The following is a 23,309-nucleotide window of genomic DNA, read 5'->3' on the forward strand; positions in this document are numbered from 1 at the left end:
TGTTGTTCTTCCCCACCTAATCTGTGGAAAAATGTATTCACTGGCCCGAGTTGTTATACTCTCAGTTGGGTTTACAAGTTTAGTACAAATTCTGTTTTCTCATCTGCTGCAGAACAGCAGATCTACATCGTGGAGAAAAGCAAAGTTCTCTCTGCTGGCATGGAGGCAAATGGGCTTGTGGGGTTTCCACTGGGGTGTGGGCTCTCTTCTCTGTAGCACAGCCAAGAGCACGTCTGTAGTGTGCTTTCACTTGAAACTGGATCAGCCTAGGTGAATATGAGCTTGCTCAGGACTGTGGAGCTTAATAAGTTCTTTCCCAAATTTAACCTGATCATTTGGTTTCAGGTGATGTCTTTTGTGGCTGTGCAGTCTGTCTTGTGAGACTCTTATTCCTCTCTGTTTAAGATCAATAACTTACTTTGCCTCAGAGAAATAAAAAAGAATCCTAAAATCCTTGAGAAGTTGTTTCAACTCCTGAAATGCTGCTTGTCTACAGGTATTTCTTAAACTGTTGGGCAACTGCTAAGAGCAGATTAGTTTTCAACAAGTTTGAAGGAAGAAATGGCTAGGCTTTGTCCTTTCATCATCACCTTTTTAGGTCTAAAGTAAATGGGTTGAATGTACCAGGGAGGAAAATCTCATGAACACATTTGCTCTGGACTAGGCAACGAGCACAAATAAATGAGATTTAAAAGTATTTTTAAACCAACTCTCAGGCAGTGTCCTCTCTTAAGATGCCTTGTTGAAGGACTAAGTAGGTTGGATGATTTATTTAGTGAATTTTTACTTTTATCCTCATACTGAGTAGATTTCTTGCATTAATTTCTTGAAGGTTTGTTTGGGATTTTTCCTTGCTCTTTTTAGCAGCATCTTTTAAATATTGATACTGTAAAAGACCATAAAACTTGAGAAAGTTGATTCATAATGAAAAGTACTTTTGGTCCTCTGGGCTTATCCTTCGCCTGAGGAAGCTGGTACACCTCCTCTCAAAAGAGTAGTCGAGGGGTACCCTTGGGATTTCTTACCTCCTTTTCCTGGTCCTGTCCTTGCATCCCTCCCTGCCTGGTGGTGGCTGGGCATGCTGCCCGTTGAAAACTTACTCACAGGTGACATTGCAGGTGTGCCAGCTCAAGAATAACTTATGCCTCCAGTGTTTTTTGAAGCGGATTACCTTAACACTTTGGATCATCTCCAGAACTACCTCAGCTGTCACCAGCACCTCTTCCCACTTCAAAGAGGAAGATGTTCTATAAATAGTGGTGCTAATTAGGCTCCACTTCTGTCCCAGTTCCCTCAGCTCCTTTTGTCCCCTGTGACAGGACCGTGGAGTGAGAGGTAGGGCAGGGTGCACAGCCCTGCTGGCATTTAGCCTTGTCCTGCTTGCTGGCTGTTCTCAGGAACAGGTTGTCTTCCTTCATATATTCTTATTCTTAATTGAAAACTGAGTTTTCTATTGGGAAAAGTGTCAGAACCCCCTAATCAGCTTAGAGGAAAGGATTGCCCAGTGGGGTGCTCCAGAAGGAAAGAAAATACATGCACTTGGAGGGAGGATGGGAGGGGGTGATGGTAACGTGGTGAGATGGAGGGGCTTTGGGAGGTTGGGAGGTGAAAGATTGGTAGGGTTTAACAAAATACAGGCAAGTAGATTGTAGCAGTAGGGATGCTGAAGAAGAAGAAATACTAAGAGCAGAGAATAAAGAGGCATTTATGTGAAGTAGAATAGTGGAGAAAGAAAGATTGTAGGTAGGAAATTTGAGAATGAGTATGTGGATAAATCAGAAGGGCAATCTAATAAGAATAAAACATTAATTGGACAGTTTAAGAACAGCTCAGTTGATTAGGCAAGATAACCCAAGGAAGTAACAATTAAAACAATATGGGCTAAATTATAATCTCAGTGAAGAAGCTCAAATATCAGATGGAAGCAGATCTCTTGAGTAAATTGAAGGTCCAGTTTCAATGGCCAATGTGAGGAATAAGAGAGGCTATGAAACTGTAATAGGAGAGGGCATTTTCATGCCACAAGATAGGAGAATCATTTTGCTCTAGAGATGACTGTTCAAGTGGTGAGATTTGGAAGTAGAGTGATGAAATATGTGGAGTACAGCCCACTCACTGCAGCTATCTCTGGTACCTGTCCTACTTAAGAGCTGTGGTAGGGAAAATGTCCATATGGTTAGCAATAAGACAGGAAAACAACATTTGTTGCTCTGTTTTTTTTTCATTCTGTGATTGCATCTTGCCAACTAGACAATCCACAGACTTGACATCTAATGAACTTTGTTTGCTGAGGATTAGACTGTCCTCTGGTACACCAGCAGCTCAGGCTTAGGGATGATGAATTACAGAGGGCAATTCTTTGACTTCTCATATCTAAAGCTGGGGTTGGTTACTAGGGTTTTGAGGTGAGGCTTTAAAGCAAAGGCATGCTTTGTTCTGTCTGGATGCCATCCATAGCATTTCTGCCGAGGTGACTTCTCACTGGGTGTTCTAGTAGGATTGTACACATGGTTGGCATTATGATGTATAGATAATGTATTTGGAAACAGAGACTCAAAACTTTGCTGAGGATAGTCAGCTACTCCAGATCTTGGCCACAAACACTTGGCTAGTTATGGTTCTGAACTGTGGAATAGCTCTGGGAAGGCGAGGGATTTGTGGGGGCAGACGTGGAGCTTCTGCACTTCTGGTTGTCAAATGCCAGCACCTTCTCCAGACTGATGTCACCATGCAAGAAGCAGAGTGGAAAGTGGTGAAATTCTATTTCTGGGGTGTTCTCTTTCTCTTGCTTTCTTGTTCTGCAACATTTTCATCATCTAGCTTCTGCTCCAAATACACCTGCTTCCCAGTGGCTGTAGAAATACACCTTTGGGGATCTGCAGGGCAGATTTGTGAGAGGTGTGCAGCATAAATCAATTGACAATGGACTTTTATTACAGTACATAAGAACACAGAAATGTCTCTAGTAGGACAGATTACAAGATCAGGTCTATTTAGTTTAGTTTCCTATCTCTGTCAAGGCCTGACACCAAATGGTGCAGAGGAAGTCATGCAATAGATAGTAGTATAATCTCCCAAATAAATCAGCATTTCGAATTCTTAGAGTTTTGAGACTACATTTACCCTTCATTAACTTAGTTTAACACCTCATTCAAAATTACTGTTGTTAATTATAACAACCTTTCATATTCTTGGTGCATACATAAACAACCAATCCCTTCTTAACCTTCAATATGCCTAATTTAGGAAATGCAGGTGTTCGCAGGATGGTTAGTTCTTATATATTTATGTCTTGTTCTTAGAATGCTGCTTAATTGATTAAAAAAAATATATATTTCCTCTTTGGCTCATATACCCTTTTTGTACTAATTTGCTTTAAAAATAAGTCAGATAAATGGTTTATTTTTAGATTGTGACAATGTACCAGAAAGCAAAATGTCATTGTGCTGTTGAAAACTAAATAGCTCATCTTCAACCTTGTAGTAAACAGTTTAACCACTGCGAAAACTGAACTATTGCTCTTTAAAATTGTTCAGTTGTTACTTAGGAAAACAAAAGAAACATATTTAAGAAGTAATTTACTGCTTTTATTTCTTGAGATGAATAATATATAGATGAACTGGCTATGATTCAACAGAGCTCTGTAGCTTGTCATGCATTCTTGAGCTGCAAAGTGAATTTTAAAGATGACTATGCGATCTCAAAAGCTGGCAGTTGGACTGCCCAGTTGCTGGCTTCTCTCAAACCAGCTGGATTCAGGCCTGGGAGCTCTCAACATCATGAAAGGCTCTGTCAAAGAAAGCAAATGTTGGATTAACTTCTGTGTAGTATACATCCTGTGGGTGTGAACATGGAAGTCTTCTCATGCAGGTCACGGAGACTAACATTTATCTGCCTGACAGGGCACATTTCTCATTTTCACCCAGTAGCAGGAAAGAAAACCGCAAACCCAGCAATTGTATTGGAATCTATGTCGGTTCATGGTGAAATCAGTCCAGTGCTCCCCTGAGAAGTTGGGGAGGAAGGGATCAGGGAGAGTAAGCATCCTGGGTGGCCCTCTCCTGACACCAGGGACTGCCTCTGCTCCATGGCTCTGCTATGGTATTCTTGTTTCTAATATGCAGTTTCCACAAGGCTCCTAGATGCTTATGAGCCACTTCCAGTCTAAACTCATGAGTTCAAGATCGACCAATAAATTACAGAAGCTGTTCCCCTCTTTCCTCACTCCCTGCAGGATCTTGAATGCCACTATTTCACAGTCCAAGGCTTTTGTTGATTATATATTCCCAATCAGTGCTTCCTTCTTAGTGAATAGTCGATCCAGCTGTAAGTTGACCCATCAATACTTGTATCAAAAATTATCCCTGACTCAATCTGGAAATCTCCCAGGTTGCTTGCATAACTCTGTCTTGGCCTTCCTATAGGTGCCAGGGAGATAGATGTAAGTCTCCTGGTGGACCCAGAGTTTGTGATCCAGAGACTTCCTCGAGTTGTTTAAAGGAGGTTTCTGCTACCAGAAACTATGCCTCTTCTGGAACTGGCAACCTGGACGTCTGGGTAAAAGTAAACTCAGGTTACTGATCTGTATGTTGGAGAGACGGGGAGTTGCTCAGGACCACCTGCAGCTGGAGGTGAAGCAACAGAGTATGACAGGCTGAAGGTGGATGGGAAACAGGAAGGTTCCTCACGTGGGCAGCAAAGCGCTACCTGGGGAGTGGTTAAAGGATGTCTCTGCTGTCTTGAAATAGTTGTTCCCCACAGTGATTACCTAGTGGAAAATGAAAGTAGAAGGTCTGACCAGAGTCACTACACTTCAGCTTGCTGCCTGTTCACTGCGGAGGGGGATCCTGATTGTGGGAGCTCCAGCTATGCAGCATTTGCATAATTCCTTAGGAGCCGTACAGCTCCTCTTCCCCTTTCCTGTTCAGTGGGATCACTTGCACGTGGTAGCCTGAGAGACTGCATGACTGTGAGAACCTACTGCCAGTATTTTTTATTTTTTAGATTTCTTTGGATTATGGGTAGTCTGTTAAAACTAGAGCACAGCAGCTAATTAAGTGTAGCATTTCAACAGTCCTTCAAGCAAAAATAGTTTTCTGTGATGTGTTTGGCTGTGTATATCAAACTCTTCAGGTTTTCCTTTTATTTAGAATTTCATCATGTTGCGCTATATAAAACTCTTGCAGGCATTACAAGGTAGCATGTTTTGCATTGCTGTAGTATGCCAGGCAGCTCTCTAAACAGCATCAGGTCTCCTATTTACGACCTTTACTCTAATGTAACTGGGTTTTCTGGCAATAAAGCAGCCTACGAAGGATGAAAAACTTTCAACCAGTGGAGCAGAAAGAGGAGGGAAAGTAAAACTCCAGACTTGAATTCTGACAGGAACATTTCCCATAGCTGTAGGGAAGCTCTTTTGCAGCACTGGAAGCCTAGGGTTTTCCCAAAACCGCCTGCTTGGTGTGTGTGCTTGTGCAGAGGAGGTGTGATGGTATAGCTGGGGGCAGGTCCGACAGATGGCAGAGGCAGGAGAGGTAGATGGAAAATAAACATCTTGGCAAAGCTAGGCAGGAGTCATAGCATCTAGTAATCTCTGCGGTTTTACGTTTGACAGGCTTTTAGGAATTATAATCTCACATGTAGTGTTAGCTTGTTAAAGGCCACCAGATTGGGCAGAGGTTGAAGTTGGAAATGTTGCATTTTCTGCCAGGACTTCAGGCCTGTAAGAGCTTAGTACATAAATCACGTTTATCCCCCGGGAAGCTGTTTGATTGCTCTGGGTAATGGGGTTTGTGAATTCCTGATTTTATTCCCAGCAGCACAGAGCAAACTAGTTAGATCAGGATAGACTCAGACATGCTTCCTGTCTCCTCCTCACCTCTTCTTTTTCACTGACAAACAACTGCTGGGTTTTCGCTTCTGCTGCTTTTTTCTGTGCCTGTGTAGCACAGTCTCCACCCCAAAACCACACCCAAACCACTAAACATCGTGGTGTGTTGTGAAATTCCTTTTTCGTAGTGAGTGCTGCCAAAAAGTTGTTTAATGGTAATGGTAAAGCAGCATGCAGTGAGTTGGAAGCCAGAGTTTTAAATATGTGATGACCTTGATGACCAGAGCTGGTTGGATTATATAATGCATAAGGATTGCTTCAGAGCTCTGACAAGATGTAGTGGTGTGCCTGTGAAGTTCTGTGAGCTTTGGAAGTGAGTTTTGGAAACTATGTTTCAACACCATGCGAATATTTGTCCTGAAAGGCCAGGTTTACATTCCCTGGCAAATTCTTTCTAGCGAGCTGGGGGAAGTGTTCAGGGGAATCCTGCCAGCTCTCCTTATGGTCTGGAATAGCTCAGATGATAAGCCTCTGCATGTCCTTTGGAAGCAGCTGTTGACTAAAAGAAATGTGGACTACATGTTTAGATGAAACAGGGAGTGCTTGGATCCCCACTACTTAAGTCTGACCCAGGAAATTCCCAGTGTTTTGTACACCCTGGAATCAAAGTGGATAGTTGTGGTGGCGAGCAGTGAACTGATGCTGTGACTCTAGCCAAAGGGACTTGGGTCAGGTTAGGTTGCCAGTGAAGGAATGGAGCGGCTCAGAAATGAGATGATGTGGGTAGAAAGTGAGGAAATGTCTATATTGGACTCTTCCACACCTCCTGTTAGGTACTGGTGAGGTTACTTTGCTGTAGTGAGCGCTGGAGAGAGTAGAGGTCTGAGAATGCTTTAAGTAGTCACAAGAGGTATTTTACAGAGAGTTGTAAGTAAGTTGGCAGCACTGTTGAGACCAAATGGCACTAGTTTACTTCTGCATTCTTTCTGATGAGGTGCTAGAGGGAATAAGGTATACAACAGTGTTTGCTACTGAGAAAGAAAAAAAAAAATATCACTTTCCTGTGATTGTGTTCTTGTTGTGTAGGCCAGGAGATAAGCAACAGGTTTTAATGATATATAGTCACCTGTGGATATAGGAGAGTGAGGTTCAACACACTTACTTTAACTATGTAAAAATTACATTTCTCTGTTAGTACTCCTGCCATAGTTTCCCCCACTAGAAGTAATGAACAGGCAGAGGTGCTTGCAGATACTGACAACTCTGTTCTGTTTTAGATACCTGTGTTAGGGTAGGGTAAGTGTCCTTCTGTTGACTGAGGAAAGTCCAGGTGACCAGCAGAAAATAGGTGGTAACTGTGTGGTGGCGGGGCTTCCTGAGCATCTTAGGAAGAACACAGACCTGAGGCACACACATAGACTGTTACATGAGTGCAAAATGGAGCTTTGACCATCACAAATCAATTAATACCACACAGAGCTGTCACTCAGATGCTGAGAATGGAAGTAGGAGAGTAGCAAAAAGGTCCAGCAGCAGGCAGCTTCTGCCTTACCATACCAGAGCTCCAGTTCTCCAGTATACCCTGATGATCACCAATAAACTTGATTTTGTTTATTGCTGGGCCTACAGGAGAGCAAGCTGTGAAGACAAACAGAGTACATTTACCTCTTGTTCCTGGGACAGGTGTTTGGAGATGACTAGTGAAAGCATCCCAGCTATAAGAACAGACTCATTTCAAATCAGAGCTGGTGAGGTCCCCTCTGATTTCACTACATCTGTAAAACAGGAAATAGCCAAAATTCAAATATGATGGAGTTAAAGTTGAGTGCAAAATGTTTGCTACTTGACTTTTTTTTCTGTGTCTTCACCAGAAGAAAAAATACTTTAAAATACTTGGCATTGGAGTTTCTAGAAAAAAAAGGTTCCAACTTGGATATGTCTTTGCCTTTATTTTAATCCACTTAGTGCATTTAACAAAGCATTTGCATCAGTGAAACTGATTTTATAGCACCAGGTACTCAGGCAAGGTTTAAAACACATTAGCAAAACTTCAAAAATGAGGCTTTTAACCGCAAACAGGGGAATAATTGCAAGTTCAAGGTATATATTTATCAAGTTTCAGTTAAATGGCTGTGTTTTAATCTGTGGTAATTTTACCATTCATTTTCATCTGTTGGAAGCCATCTGTCAGCACATAGAAGGATCACTGAACTCAGTTCAGAAATATCTCTGGATACTTGGCCAGCTGATTGTCAGCTGTTTACAAAAGTGACGTTGATGGTTGCAGCAGCTCAATGTAAGTGAAGTCCAGTGTCGGTGCTTGGCGGTGCATTAAATCATGGCTTTCGTCCAAAATAGGACTATTAGAACTTAACTGGTGTATAATTCCGGGTGTACAGAAGCAACAAAGAGTACAGAGTTTTGTCAGTGTCCGTTTCAAGGAAGCTAAAGCAAGGCGTTATTTGGCATTCATTGGATTTTTTTTTCCCCCTCTCAGTCAGTAGGAAATGTGATACATATGACTGGAATCTTAATCATAACCCACCCCCTTTAAGAAATTTGTCTCACTGGCCAATTTTGTCCAGATTAAACAGAATAACAGAAGTCTTAGAGGTAGTGAGTTCCTTGCAGTTTCATGAAAAACTGGGTGAAAGAGAGAGATCAAACCCAAGGTTTCCTATTTTGTTTGGCAGATCAGCTCGTCCTGCTAGCTGGCAGGGCATCCAATGGATGCTTCCCAACTAGACAAGGCTTGTTCCTTTGCCATCTCCCAAACAACTGATAGATGGGAGATGTGGGAAGCAGTTCCTGAGAAGTGAGAGGAACAAGTTTCTCTTCAAAACAGGACTTCCCTTCTGTCTGTTCCTTCAGATCTGTTCATATGTCTTTGATGGATTAAAACTTTTTTCCAAATGTACAGCTTCATAGGCCTTTGAAAATATGTTTCTCTTTCATGTCTTTTCACGTGATACTTTTACATATTCTTGTGTCTGTCATATATATAGGCAATGGCTGCCTGGCTACCTACACTTTTTGTATCAAAAATCACTCAGAATGACCATGCAGGAGCATTCCTTTCCTCTTCATTTCTGTGGTTTCAATTTTTAGGCATTTCAAGATGCTTAAATCTGAGTAATGGAGGAATTTTTTTCTTTTTTTCTGTCCAGTTCACCTTCTAGGAAGGGGTATGACTTTAACTATCAAATTAGTGAAGAACTCCCTATGGACTTTTTTGGATTGGAGCGTGGGGGCACTTTTTTGCGAGGAGCATTATGTAATACTTACAGGGCTTTTATCTGGGTTGCAGAAGCAGGTGGAGAAGTCACTGCAGTGTGATAATTGACTGCTTAGATCTAGGTGGTATGTATCATCACTCTAGATAGTGCAAGCTCAAATGCAAGATTAGAGCTGCTCGATTTATTTTTAGTGAATCTCCTTCTCCTGAAAGAATATGGCCATCCTGTGCCCTTGTTGAAGCCGAGCATTTCTTTGTGCTCGTGGCGGCACAAAGCAAGCAGCAGTTTTGCTGAAAGCAACGAGGGAAGTGGCAAGAACAACTCATTTCCCCCCTCTGCAGCAGCACCATCATGTAGTATAACTTCCTGTCTTAGCTGATGGTTCTGCTGTTTTTTGCAAGACAGCTATTCATTGATTTCACCTCGTGTCTGTGAAAGCTGCTCTCCTCCTGGAGGTTTGTAAGATTAAAAAAAAAAAAAAAGAATAGTACATGAAGCAATTAATCTCTTTCCCTTCCCCACTCTCCTTTGCCTTTGAATTCTCTTTGACAAAACTACCCGTTCGTGCAGCTGAGCCAGCTCATCTTTCTGACAGCCCACTGTGAGGGCTGTGTGAGCAGAGAAGACCATCAGATGAGGCTGCTGGCAGATAGGATCCTTCTGTGAGATGCTGTAGACAGGTAGAGGACCTACAGTCCATCCCTTGCAGCTCATGTTAACTGCAAAAGCCTCCATAGGCTTTCTAGGGTCTGGAGCAGCAGGTCTGGCTTCATGGATTGGAACTGAGCTACCAAATGTAGACGTCTCTGTCTAAGGCGGTCATTTTATGGTCATTAGAGAGGAAATAGGTGTCTACTTTGAGACGAATCACACCCTAAAGGATGCTTTGTCTGCTACACGGAAGCCTTGGAAGTGTTTGCATTTCAAATACTATAAATGAAGTGAGATGAACCCTGTGTCTTCTCTGGGATGGGCCCTCAGACATAGTTGTCATATATGGGGGCTGGTGGTGGTGTTGTTAGCAAAGCAGAGGAGCAGTCTGGTGCAGTGCCAGTGAATTCCAGCACTGTGTGAGGTCACTTCTCTTGAGCTGCTGGCTGCTGTCCAGAAACCATCATTTGAGCTCATGCTCAGATTCATCACTTCTCAAAGGGATGTGGCTGTTCATGGCAGTTCCTAGGTGAGATGTTGAGTCACTGCTGCTGTCTGTCCTGGATGTGGTTGGGAACAATATAGACAACTCAGAGACATCCTGCATTTCAATAGATTTTACTGCATGAGTAATAAAGTTCTATTTTTGCTATTGCAAGTCACAACTTGTGGTGGCTTCCTTATAATATACCTCTTTATACATCTGGTATGAGAGTCTTAGAAAAACTTCATCTACCCAAATACTAGAATTTAAACTCTGTAATTCATATATTATAGTTCATACATTATAATTTGCGTTTCAAAGCTTATAAGCAGGCTTTGTGCATAGGAGTTCGAAGCAAGTTTGTGTGAATCAAAATATGTTTTCTCTGAAAAGAGGTGAACAATACTGTCTTTCAATAGCTTTCCAGATCAAATCTACTCCATTTTTAAAGAAAATAATTTGCAGGAGAAAAGGTAAACTTAAGACTTGTCAGATGTTCAGGTAGACTTCTATTCACTGAGGTATATCCTGGTTTCTTCTAGTTCACAGACATTGTTTAATAACAAAGATAGTCCCTGGCAAATTTTGGCCTCCTCTGTACTTCTACAATCTAAACGTTGTACTACTCAGTCCTTTGCAATAATAATGAAGGGACTTTACACTTGCAATAATAATGAAGGGATGGAATATAATGGTGTGATGCTATTAGAGGAATAATGTCTCTTTACAGTGATAGAAAAGTGTATCCTTTCAATTACTTTTCTTAAAATGCAGAGTTTTGATCAAAGAGGGAATGCATAATCAACTGAAGCAACTGCATATCTTTATCATGCTATCTGAAATTTGAATTTAAATTCAAAGGAGAACCTGATAGAGATTAGATAATCCAAAGTCATTTGCAGATTCAAAGACTGAGCTAAGCCACAGTTAAATTTTATGAGAACAGAATTTAGGCAAGTTTGGGGAATTACAAGGTGCACCGTGTAATACTGTTGCTACTGCTGTCTTCTGAAAGTGGATAAGAGACTTTAGATCCTTGAAATTTTAAGCACAAATCTGTCTTTGTTTGGAAGGAGAGTAGAGGAAAAAGAGCCACACATTTTCCATGATATTATGAACACTTCCGGAAAAAAAAAAGATATCACTTGCACATTTCAACAAAAAAGGAAAAAAAGACTTGGATAAAATCAGTCAGAGATTTGGATGATGTGCTGCAATGCCTGACAGCTCAGATTTTGCCTCCCGCGGGACAGCAGGGTTTGTTTGCACAGGCCCAGGGAAGCAAGGATAGGGTAACCCAACACAGAGGATGGAAAAAGAGTTTTTTATGTTTCTTTTGCAGTCTGGGAAACAGAACTGCGAACTATACTGCGTGGGAGGCACCAGATTTTTTTGTTCAGTGATTTTAAAATAGGCGGTGAAAACCCAAATAATCTCAGGTGAAATAAAAACAGGTAGTGAAAACAATATTCTCAGGTTAAATAAAATACTTTTTTTCCTTTTTGGGCACCTCGAAAAAGCCTGGAAGAAAGTTCTAAAAGGAAAGATACTGATGATGCAGAAAAGATAGAAATGCTTGATTTCATAATTCTCCTCCCCCACAACTATTAATTTGGTAATTTGTAACAAATTATCTTTAATTTATAGTTTAATTTCTTACTTAAAAAATAACATACAGCTCTACTGCTAAGATAATGAATGTGGTTTTCATGAACTCCCTTATTCTGAGAAGTGTCTGTGGTCTCTTCAATCTCTTTCCCTTCATGCAGGTTGCGGTGCCAGGAAGTTCAGTACGTGATTTGCTTCTGTATGCAACCTTTTTATTGTCCTGATATCTTTCCTCTCTTGAGGAAGATGGGGGAAATATTACATGGTCCGTGTAGAGTCCAGACACCAGAAATTGCTGCAGGGGGCATTGAAATAGGCAGAAAGTTTCATATCAAGAAAAAATACAGTAATAAATGTGAGGAGGAAAACGGTCATGACTTTAGTCTTCATAAAATCTTATCATATTACAGAAAGCTTGCCTGGGAAGTAAATCAGATTATCTCTTTGTTCTGCTCTGTGGTATCCATTTTTCGTATTTCTTTTTCATTGCATTTAGGCCTATTCTTCAAGCTTAGGTAACTGGGGTATTTTCAAAAATGAACCTCTGCAGAGCAATGTATTCTTGATTTAGATGTTGGTTTTGGCAAAAGTCTTAATTTTAGTTAGAGCTTAAACTACTACTGCTGTCCCAAAAAAACAATTTTATATGCTTTTCTGAATATCAAAAACATTTTTATTGACCATTCTCTTACTTGTTTGATACGTGTCCATGGTGTTCTTAGGAGGGCAGTTTTGAGATCATCTTCCTGAGTAGTTGTGCTGAGGGTAATTTTAAATTTCATCTCAGGTGGGGTGGAGTCTGCTGGAGAGAGGAATGGTGCCAAAATACTTGTCAAGGCTGAAGCCAGCTTTGATTTTGTTGGAAAGGAGAAAAGACCATGTGGCTCTGTGTTGTTGACTTGGAGTTCATTCAGTGTGTCTCTTGGCATCTGGCGACAGCAGAACGGCGACAGCCTTTTCCCTTATTCTCCCTAATAAATTTATATCATGTTTACCCACAGCTTTGATACAGAGGCAGTTAGGTGTTTTGAGCAAGAGTTTGATGTGTGTGATATCTGCCCTGATAAAATAAGAACATTACATTCCACTTTTTTTCCTTATGCCTACTGTCTTCTGCCCTGCCTAAGGTGCAGGCTAGTATGCCTTGGATAGTAAGGTACTTTAAACACCATGACAACCTCAAAGCCTCAAGCTAACCCCCAGTTACAAGTATTATATTGAGCTCTTTAGGAAACAGAAATTCAGTGTATGTGACCAAACCTGACTAACGATGTTTTCACAGGATGTTCAGAAGCCAAATGCCAACTGCAGCTACAAACTCATGCGACCACACTGGTTGTAATTGAGTCAGTGATTCTACTGTTATTGAATGGCTTTTGTAGAGCAATAAAATTCTCAAACTGCCAGCTTGGACCAAAAAATGGCCTCAAGTAGAGCCATTACATCGCTATATGAGAGGACTCTCTTACAGCTGTAAGCATTAGCTACTGCCTGCAGTTAGAGATGGGGTATAGGCCTGGAATTTTTGTCTGTTCCTGGATGGTGATGGTCATTGTATGGATGAATTCAGGACGTGTCCAGGTATGAACTTGCTCAGATTAGTTCTTGATCCTCTGTGTTTCTTTTCATTGGTGCAAGACAACTTATTAAAATATTATTGATAAGTTTCTCAGATGAGAAAAGAAGCAGGGCAGCAAATGGTCCAGGGGGCAGAGCAACCTGGGTCTCCTGCTAAGCATCCTGATTTTCAATAGAATCATATATGAAATCTTATATTTAAGAAACCAAAGTTCAGATTGCAGTTACAGATGAATGTTCCCAACCTGGGAAGCATTGACACCAAAAATAGTGCTAAATAATTAATAGTTAACTGTACTTTGGCCTTGGACATGACGTGTGTGGGTAAGAACAAAGGTCAGTTTGTCCCTGTAGTTGGCAGGGGGTGACTGCACTAGAAATAGTATTTCCAGGCTTTATTTAGAATGGAATATTTAGAGGTGAATCTTGTAAAAGAGAGAATAGCCACAGGAATTATGGAAGGAGTAAAAAACTTTGTTCAAAGCGAGAAATTGAGGAAAACTTCAGCTTTTTTGATCATCAGAGGGAAAGGTGAAATTTCAGAAGCCAGGGATCTATTAAAGGAGTGGGGAAGGATAATTAAAAACTCAGCCGAAACCTGAAGTGCCAAAAAATCAGGCCCTGAACTGGGTGCAAATTTATTAAAGGCAACATTTTGTTAAGCAGTTGTCATGGTTTGAGATAGCCCCAAAATCCAATTCCCTAGCTCCATTCCCCCTCCCACATCTCAACCCAATGTGAGATGGGTTTTTTCAGGCAAAACACAATCAGACTTAGAATGGGGGAAAGGGAATATATTACAATGACTGTACAAATAAATACTATAACACATTATACACACGATCACAACTATCTCTACCATGACATATAGTATTTACAATGGATCAGATCTCTTCTCCCCTCCAAATAAAAGTCCAGGAGGGAAAGAAGGACAGATCCATTCCAGTTCTCAGGGCAGCAGCTTCTTCAGAGTAGCAGAAGCAGTCTGTCTCTCTCTCTCATGCATGCAGCTGTTGCTGGATCTCTGCCAGCACTCACGAGGAAGGTATCCAAGCTCCCTCGGCCCCTTCGCCAACCAACCGAGGGGTCTTCTGTGGGCTTCGTTACCCCAGACAAAGGTCGCTATCACCACGGTCATATCACGAAGCACAGGGGGTCTTCGTGACGGTCTGGTATCTCCAGGAGATTGAAGCTCCTTGCAGGGCCTCTGTGCCCTGCCTCAGGCTGCCACCTTGGCAGCAGTGCGAGGGGGGAGCCAAGGTCACCCCCTCCACATTCCTCTCTGTCCCGGTCCAGCTTCCCAGGACGCTCTGAGCTTCTCAGCTCTTCTCTCTCTCTCTCTCTCTCTCTCTCTCTCTCTCTCTCTCTCTCTCTCTGGTGCTGCATGTCTCTGTTGCTCCGTCTTATCTCTTTTGGCTCTCTGCCACCGCTTCTCTGGTCAGTGCCGGCTGCTGCTTTCTCCGGCCACTGCCCAGTTTGGAGAAAACATTTCCCAGCTCACAGCTACAGACACATAGTCCAGCTTAACACTGTTCCAAGTCTCTGTAGCCCCCAACTGGGGCTGGGGGGCCCCAGAGGCCCCGAGGGGCTCCGGGCCCCTTTCCTCGTGGCTCCTACAACATGGCCACCTCACCTACCAACCAAACTACAACTCATCTCTTCTGGTTGCTTGTGGTATGTTTACATTTCTGCAGGAGTGCCCATTGGACAGAACTTCAAAACTTCCAGGGGTTTCCACCCCTTGGGGGTTACCACTTTTCTTAACCTCTGGGGGAAAACAAGATTCAAACCACTACAGCAGTGATTTTGGTATCTCCCCTGCCACCAAAACTTCTTGCAAAAACACCTGAATGTGTTATTCTTATGGAAGCACTACACCAAAGACCTAATTAGGAGAATTTGACAGTTAGATTTTGAGACTCACAGTGTTGGAGGTGCTCAGACCGGTTGCGTTTCACAGCCACTATTGGTATTAATCCCTGAAGTATTTCCAATAGGGATGTTAGCTCAGGATCCCTAAGCATGCAGATGCTGGGGAATAGGTGTTGGTTTAGTTTGAGGACTCCATGAGGTTCTTGGTAGGTCCTCCTGCCTCTACGGGGGGATACATGAATGGAAGCACTTCAGCAATTGCACTGAAATGGAGCTGCGCAAATATTCCCTAGTGAACCCAAGCGACCACCCGTACCCTGGATTTCAGCAGTGCCACAAATCTCTGGTTGTGAGTGAAGACCTGATGGTTTTGGCTTGACACCAGCTGAAACTCCGAAGGCAGATTAATTTTTTTTCTCTGAGCCTTCAGAGTCATTTGATCTCAAAGCAAAACATGTGAAGTTGAGGTGAATGTGAACTGCAATGTAAAGAAAAGGAGGTTTATGCCAGTCCAAATACTGCACGGTTGTGCTTCAGATCCAGGTTCTGTTTTGCAGTTGCTGGACAAAGGTTAATGTGACATCAGATAAATCCAGGCAGCTGAGCAGAGTCTGACTAAAGCAATTCATTTGACAAATTGTTTTTGTCTCAAACTTGAACCTGAACCTGAGTCATTATTTTACTGCTGCTGTTAAAGCCATGCTGCCCTTATTTAGTGGGAGGATTGCTGACACTAGCTGGGACCTGCAAGAGCAGCATCAGGCTGTAGCTGTTCTTGCCCTCTCCCCATCCCATGTACACTGGATCATCCTTCATGGGGAACTCTTCTGCAGACTTGTTTGGAGTCCTGTTCAGATCAGGCTTAAGCCTTCAGTCCTCCTTCACAGAATCATTGAATCATTAAATTTGGAGACGACCTCCACGAAAGTCCAACCTGCAACAAAATACCACCATGCCTACTAAACCATATTGTGAAGTACCATGTCTTCTTGTTTTTTGAACACTTCTGGGGATGGTGACTCCACCACTCCACCACTTCCCTGGGGAAAGCTTCATGAAGCTGCCTTGCTGTTGTTGCTGCTTGACAAGTGGCTCTCCCTGTCAATCTGACCTTCTCCTCATTGGTGTGCTACCTCTCCCTTGCATGGGTCGAAAAGGAAAAAGTTGAGAGGAATAATTTTGTTCACCCTCCCTTGCTGGTGCTGGTGGCACTTAGCACTTCATGTAGAGCAGCAAAGGCAGCTGGAGAAGTGGGGGGTGTACTGGGAAGGCAGGACACCTGTGCAGAAGAGATACATAAAGGGCTGTAACTTCCTGGTTGAACACCCGTACTATGGAATTGCCCATTTCTGGTTTTAGGTGTTATATTTGCTGTCATTTGGGATGTTTGAAGGAGCTACTCTGAGTCATTATTGACTGGGACTTTGGTCAAACCAGGGTGAGATTAAGCATTGCCTAGCTGCAAAGTAAAATCAAACTGAGAAGTTCATAAGCTTAAGATGAACAACAAGTAGTTTGGGATTTTTATGTAAGCTCTCTCACTGACTATGTATGAATTTAGGCAACGAGGTCTGGCTTCCTCTCTGTTTTAAGGTGGAGAAGGGTGCACCCATATTAGCCCTTTCATTAGAGGTGGGCTTTGGAGGCAAATCTAGTTGTCCCCAGATTTCACTGCATCCCAGTAATGCACTCCATTGCTACAGCCACTCATAAGATCTTTATGGAATCAGACCAGACTTAGCCTGGAGTAAAACCCACGAAAATAAGGTACTGTGGCTGTAGGATCTTTGGTACCACTGTGCCTCTGTCAGTGTGCAGTGTCTGCTGGTGTAACCCCTGATTCAAAGAAATCTTTAAACAATATATATAAAGCACACTTTTATTACGGCCGAGGAGATGCAGGGGCGTTTCACCCCCCCTGTGCATGGCCACTGAGAAAAGAAACACAACAGTTTTCTCTACAGTGAGTTTCAAAAATTATCTATCATATACACTCTTTATGAAGTCTGCCTTATCTAAATAGACATTTGGTTGCCTAACTCCTATTCTCATTATTATAGAGTAGTTACATAAAGTTTTATCGTTTCAAACAGCTTAGGTTCCCCCCACCCCTCTTCTGTCTCCCTTGCAATGCTATGTGCTGAACGTCTTTCCCGCTTTCCCTGACAGTCCCTTTTGTTTAGGTAAGCTAGCTTTGTCTTAATTGCCCACAATTTGGGCAACGACCTTCTTTCAAGTAGTTACAATTTTGCGAAGTCACACTAACGTAGCTAAATTTTTATTTTATTTTGTCTTGTCTTTATTTCACCCCAGCCAGTTACGCTGTGGGGGCACGGCTGGGACACGGCTCAAAACTGCTGCTCAGCTCCCTCCTCGTGCACAGGTTGCTGCTTGAGTTGATGTGCGGAGCCGCTTCAGTGCTGATGCTGCCTTGTACTTAATGACCTGCTTGGTGCCCAGTTCCAGCTGAAATCTCAGAGGCCTGAAGTGAGATTGTCAGAGTAACTCTTCTCCCTCTTCTCTCACTAGTAGGGATTTGTCCCTTAAGTGCTCTCAGACCTGAGGGCCTCCAGTGCCTTTTCAATACCAATATTCTTGAAGTCCTCTCATACGCAGGTCTCCTCTGAATTGGAGATAACTTCGAGACAAAAGCATGTTGTTTGTGTCCTGCTAGTGGAGAAATGTTTCCAATGAATTGAGATTCTTGGCTAAAAGCTGCTGCAATTTTGCAAATTGTGTCGTAACATTTTAGTTGTGCATTTTAATCAAACTCTGCAAATCAGTTCAGTCTCCCTGACCCTGCAAAGTATCCTGCTTCAGGTTTGCCTTTGAATCCATTCTGCTTTTTAATGAACATTTTCCTATGAAGCTTTTCTTGCTTTGTAATTTTGGGATTTAGATCAGAAACAGAGACTGAATAATGTGAGACTTTTAATAATTGTTCTTTTCTGACAGAAAGCACATATGAGTGCCCAAGATTTTTGTGCTAGTACATACAGATACATACTTGAACTAGTGACTTGCCTATCTGTGGACCTTACAGGATACATCTACTGCTTTTCATAATAGGTTTATTAATGAAGGATTCAGTGGGAACTGAAATAATGCTTTTTTGGGAACAGGAAAGAGTAGGTATATATATGTAGTCTAATGTGGAGGGAGTTGTAAGAAGAACTGTTCCTTATCAGTTTACTCTGGCTAAGGAAAGATTCGTTAATATAAAATACTCCCTGGATAATTTTACACTAAATTATCTGGGATTTTTTGTCCTGCTTCTTGCAGATTTCCAGAGAAGATGTGAGTTGTAGGATTTCACTTGGAAATTTTAATTTTGGAAATTACTGGAAAATTGCAATGAGGTCCCCCCTGAGTCCTGTGTTCTCCAGGGAGAAGAGACCTGACTTCTTCAGTCCTTCCTCATAGGGCAGGTTTTCAAGCCCTTTGATCATTGGTGGTGACCTTCTTTTGGACCCTCTCCAGTCTGTCTGCATCTTCCTTGATCTTCCAGGACCTTGGGATCTAGAACTAGACACAGTATTGTCCTAGACATCATTAATTTGGAATTGACTTACACACCGGAGCACAGTGATTTATATCTTTCCTGAAATATTTATGCAGATGGAGGAGTTCACTTTTGAGCTATTTCTTCTTTTGCTAAGATTATCACAAATCTACTCTACAGTTTTCCAGTTTTCATCAGATTTTCAGTTGAAAGTATGTCTAAAAAGTAATACACAGTTGCAGAAAGCTATGAACTTCAGGGAAAAATAATGTTGGGGTTTTTTTTTTTCAAGTATTAGTTTTTAGAAATGAAAAGTAGCTGTAAAACTTTAAAAAAATGCTAAAAAAATTTAAATTTCCATTAGCGACTTCATGGTTTTGAATAAAATCTCCTCTTTCTCAGAGGAGAACAGCTACATCAAGCATTCTAGTAGTCACTAATAATTGATGTTTTTCGACCTATGCAACCACTGGAAATGGTACCAGTCTCTTTAGGATTCCCTTTAGAATATATGAAAAATGTATATAATAACATGAAAATATACTCTAATGGCATAGTTCTGCAATGCGTGTTTTAAATACATCTATTACATATAAAACCCAGTATGAGTGTCACCCTTTCTGCTGCCATGCAGGCTATGGAAAGATGGGATATTCTGGACCTTTAGTCCTTTTCATCATTCTGTATTTTAGGATATTAATTGCTGGGTTTGCTGTGATATAGAACTTTTGCTCAATATAACCTTCAACCAGCTCACCAGCTCTCAAATTTCTACTCAAGCCGAATAGTAAGTATTTTTGGGAAATGAATGTGTAAGAGGATATGCAGTTTCAGCAAGGAAACTAAGAGGTATAATATTCAGTCTCTCTCTATATATATCTATCATACTGGGATGACTCAAGTTGGACTTGAGTTAGAAGGCAGGCTCTAATACTGCTGGGAATATACACAAGGACATTCAGTAACTGAAGAGGGATGCCAAATTTTTCCATCCATAAGTTATGTAACTATGGGGTTTTAGGAAACCTGCTCTTCATGAATAAGGTTTGGTACTGAATTTTGATATACCTTAGATTTAATTTTCAAAGGAGCTTCACTGATTTCTGCATGTGTTGGAGACCAGTTTTTTTATCCATTAAAATGTGTTGTACAGGATGGAGTTTCCTTTGCTGAATCTTCGTTTTATTTCTGTGCCACTCTGACTGGAAACTTAAAATTTTTACTATCTATTTCTAAGATTTTCTGAAATAAAAGCAGCTTTTCTAGCCTTTCTGTAAGTAAAAAAGAGTCACCCCTGGTTCATCTGCTGGCTGGGAAGGTTGGCTTTCGGAGCATCAGAGAGTGGCAGGATCTCAGATGTGAGGGGTGGTCGTTAACGAAGGCGTGCCAAGGCTCTAATTAATACCACACTTTCTCTTTTGATTACCTTCTCTAGGAAGCTGCTGGAAGAATGCTGTGACCCCGGGCAGCTCTTTGCCATGACAAAGCTGAACTCCCCGATGGGAAAGAACCTCTGGTTTGATGGGGAATTTTTATATTCTGTCACAATCGACAATGCAACTTACTCTCTCTTCCCACAGGTTAGTAACTGTTTTTATTGCCACTTTAAGTATTAATATACTAAATGGTAACATGGTACAAAGGAGCACGAATAGGCTAAAGGCTTGTCAAGAAATTGAGTCTTCATTTCTTGGTACAAAACAATCTCCTGTTTTGTTTTGTTTTTTTTTTACTGAAAATTTTGTTGGTATGCATGTTAATATTTCCTTGGCTGCTTTTTGGGTGTGCAGATGTACACAAGGGCTGGTGAAATTGGGTCATCCATCTTGATTCTTGAAATGCTGAAGTCCTGTCTATTTTAAGTAGGTGATTTCTGCATTTCAGTCAAGGATCACACTCAGTGTGAGCCTGATCCCTCACCTAGGATTGCTTCAGTTGAGATCTGTACAGATCACATGCGACAGTACTTTGTGTGAAGGTGTTACAAGTTAATGAAGTTTGTTGGTGACAATCAATGTGAGCCCAACAACAGAATCCAACAACTTGACTTTGTTGATTCTTGCTGTTTTTGAACGTTAGAAGTGATTATTGTTGTTCAGCAAAGGTGTTTTGGGTTAAGTACAGGGTTTTTGAGTGATGGCAGTTTGTGGTACTGATCTAAGCTGCTTCTTGTTTATTTAATTAATATATGAACTGATGATAAATAACGAGGTTGTTATATTGAATTTTGTATGTGGAAGGAGAGATGTTTTATGTGGCTACACACTTAAAGAAAGCCAAACATCTGGATGTATTAATTGATTTACATGTTGCTTTAATTTCTCAAACTGAAGACATACAAATTTGTTAAGCCTCCCAGTAAATGTTGAATCATTCACACTGGGCTTTTCGTTTGTTGCTGTTTCAGTTAAACATGTAGCAGTGTTCTTACTTATTAACCTCATCCTGCCAATAAAGCATGAAAAAGTTGGTTTGGTGGTTTGATTTTGGTTTTTTTTAAGGTAGTTCCCAAGATCTCAAAAACAGAGTTATGACTTTGAATGAGTTTCTTTTAATGGAGAAGTGTGAGGGGAAACTGTAATGCAGGGCAGAGGAGATAGGAACAGCCACTTCCTGTGTTGAGACATCATCTTGAGGAGCGGTTTTACAGCTGTGTCTTCTTCAGGCTGCCAGTCTCCTGTCTTGTCACTTGTGCCTGTTGCCATGATCCAGACAATGCTCCCAGCTGCTGTGTTCTTGCAAGCTCAGCAAACAAGTAGATGCTGAAACCCGCATGGCAAGTGGGGTTTTTTTCCTGCAGTACAACTGGAAAGGGGCTACCCACCTTGAGTGAATTTCTGGAGACTGGCAAAAAGTTTATGATGTGTTGCAGAGTAGTGGCTCTAAGTCTTTTTCTGTGATTATGAGTGTGATTTGTTGCTAAAATATTGCATCATTTATTGGAGAGAACAGAAACCCTTGGCAGAGCTGTGAACTTTGTGCCACACAAAGATACTGGCAACAGCTGCTCAAAATGTGTAAGTCCTTTCCAGGGTTTCAGAAAAAACCCATCTGGGCTGGCACAGGGAGGTCACTGTTCTGTGATGAATTTGGGATTTTAGATTTGATTTTCTTTGTATTAAAACCTAGCATTCTGCTTGGCTGCAGAGGTGTCCTAGCTCCTCTCATAGAAAAGAGCAGAGTGCTGGATGGACTCCTTTGGAGAGGTCATTGCTGGTTAGAGAGAAATCATGATCTCAGGAACTCCAGTGGTTCCCAGGCTCCCAAGCCCCATCCTCAAAGTTTATCAGTTGGCTGGATCAAGAGTAAGGATCTGGGAAGTCCTGGAAAGATAAACTCCTGAGGGACAAGGTGAGCTGTGGAATTGGGACTTCAGTGTCCCTTAGGCTTGCCAAGCGGTCTGTGAAGAGGATGGGTAGATGCTGCTGGTGGTGGTGGAAAAGGTGAATTTTTCTGATGTTCTGACTGTGGAACAATGCTAGAAAGCAGCTCTGGGAGTGGTTCCGGAAATGCTGTCCCTTTAATGAATCGATGGGCAGTTTATTTCTGACAAATGCTGCTTGCTACTACTCCTTCTTTCCTTGCAAGTACCACTGCCTCTATTTTGATGTGTTATTCCTGTGTATTTTGCCCAGAGGAATTTCATAGGCCTTTATCAGATGAAATCCTGGTAGGCTTAAAAGCTTAGGAAGATTTATTTGCGGTAAATTTTTAAGTGAAATATTTCTCTACTCTCTTTGTTTCAAGAAAAATACTCACTTTTTCAGGCTCCCTCTTTGAAGAATGGTGCCTATTAGCTTGCTAACGACTGGCAGGCGAGTTTTGTGAAGATGAATATTCCTTTCAAAAGTATCCAGAAGCTTAAAACCTCTCATAAAATACGGTTAATACTCTGAAATGCCCAGGGGATGTAACAGGAATGTTAAGGGCCGCAGCTATGTTGATATAATCGAAAAAATATTTCCTCTGGAATAAATAAAACTGGCTCCATCCACATCAATCTGCTGGGCTTAAGCAATTTTGTGCTTGCAGAAGATTTCTCAGTCCTGAACCAGTTACTAACTTATACGATAATGTAACTCAAAACTGAATAGGAAACTTGCCATATTTCATGGCATAGAGTGAGCTGGCTAATGCATCAATGGAACCTTTTACAGGAATAAATAAGTATGTCAGAACTTAATATGTAAAATGTCTCTTACTCTTGAATGGCAACAATACAAAATAGAATATTTTTTTCTTCTGAGCAATCTATATTTAAAGTTCTTACAGCTGGGCCAATGTTTCCTGGTGGAGTGCTTTTCCAGTAAAAATGTTGTTTCATGAAAATATAAATTTAATATCAGTTCATTGGTTTTTCAGTTTTTCTTTGAAGTGAAAAGGTTAAAAGGTTTTGGTGGTATTATAATATTTCATTGTACCATTTTTTTAATGTAATATTTCAACTGTGAGATTTCTTTTTTTTAATCAGGTCCTTTGCTAGCCTTTTATTCCTCAGACCTTGCATGATTACATTATTACCCTTTTTATTTTTTCAAGTTTTTGAGA

The 23,309-nt window shown here is 41.4% G+C and overlaps 1 protein-coding gene across 1 annotated transcript in view; it reads left to right on the top strand.

The window, feature by feature from the left end:
• ST8SIA1 (ST8 alpha-N-acetyl-neuraminide alpha-2,8-sialyltransferase 1) overlaps positions 1–23,309 on the top strand; it is a 114,406-nt gene that overhangs the window by 11,086 nt on the left and 80,011 nt on the right. The window contains exon 2 of the mRNA XM_027658298.1: positions 20,197–20,341. Within this exon, the coding sequence (XP_027514099.1) occupies positions 20,197–20,341 (145 nt within the window). The remainder of the gene's footprint in view (positions 1–20,196; positions 20,342–23,309) is intronic.

This window comes from Corapipo altera, unplaced genomic scaffold (genome assembly GCF_003945725.1).
Source record: "Corapipo altera isolate COAL_440 unplaced genomic scaffold, ASM394572v1 1, whole genome shotgun sequence".
NCBI classification, from domain to species: Eukaryota; Metazoa; Chordata; class Aves; order Passeriformes; family Pipridae; genus Corapipo; species Corapipo altera.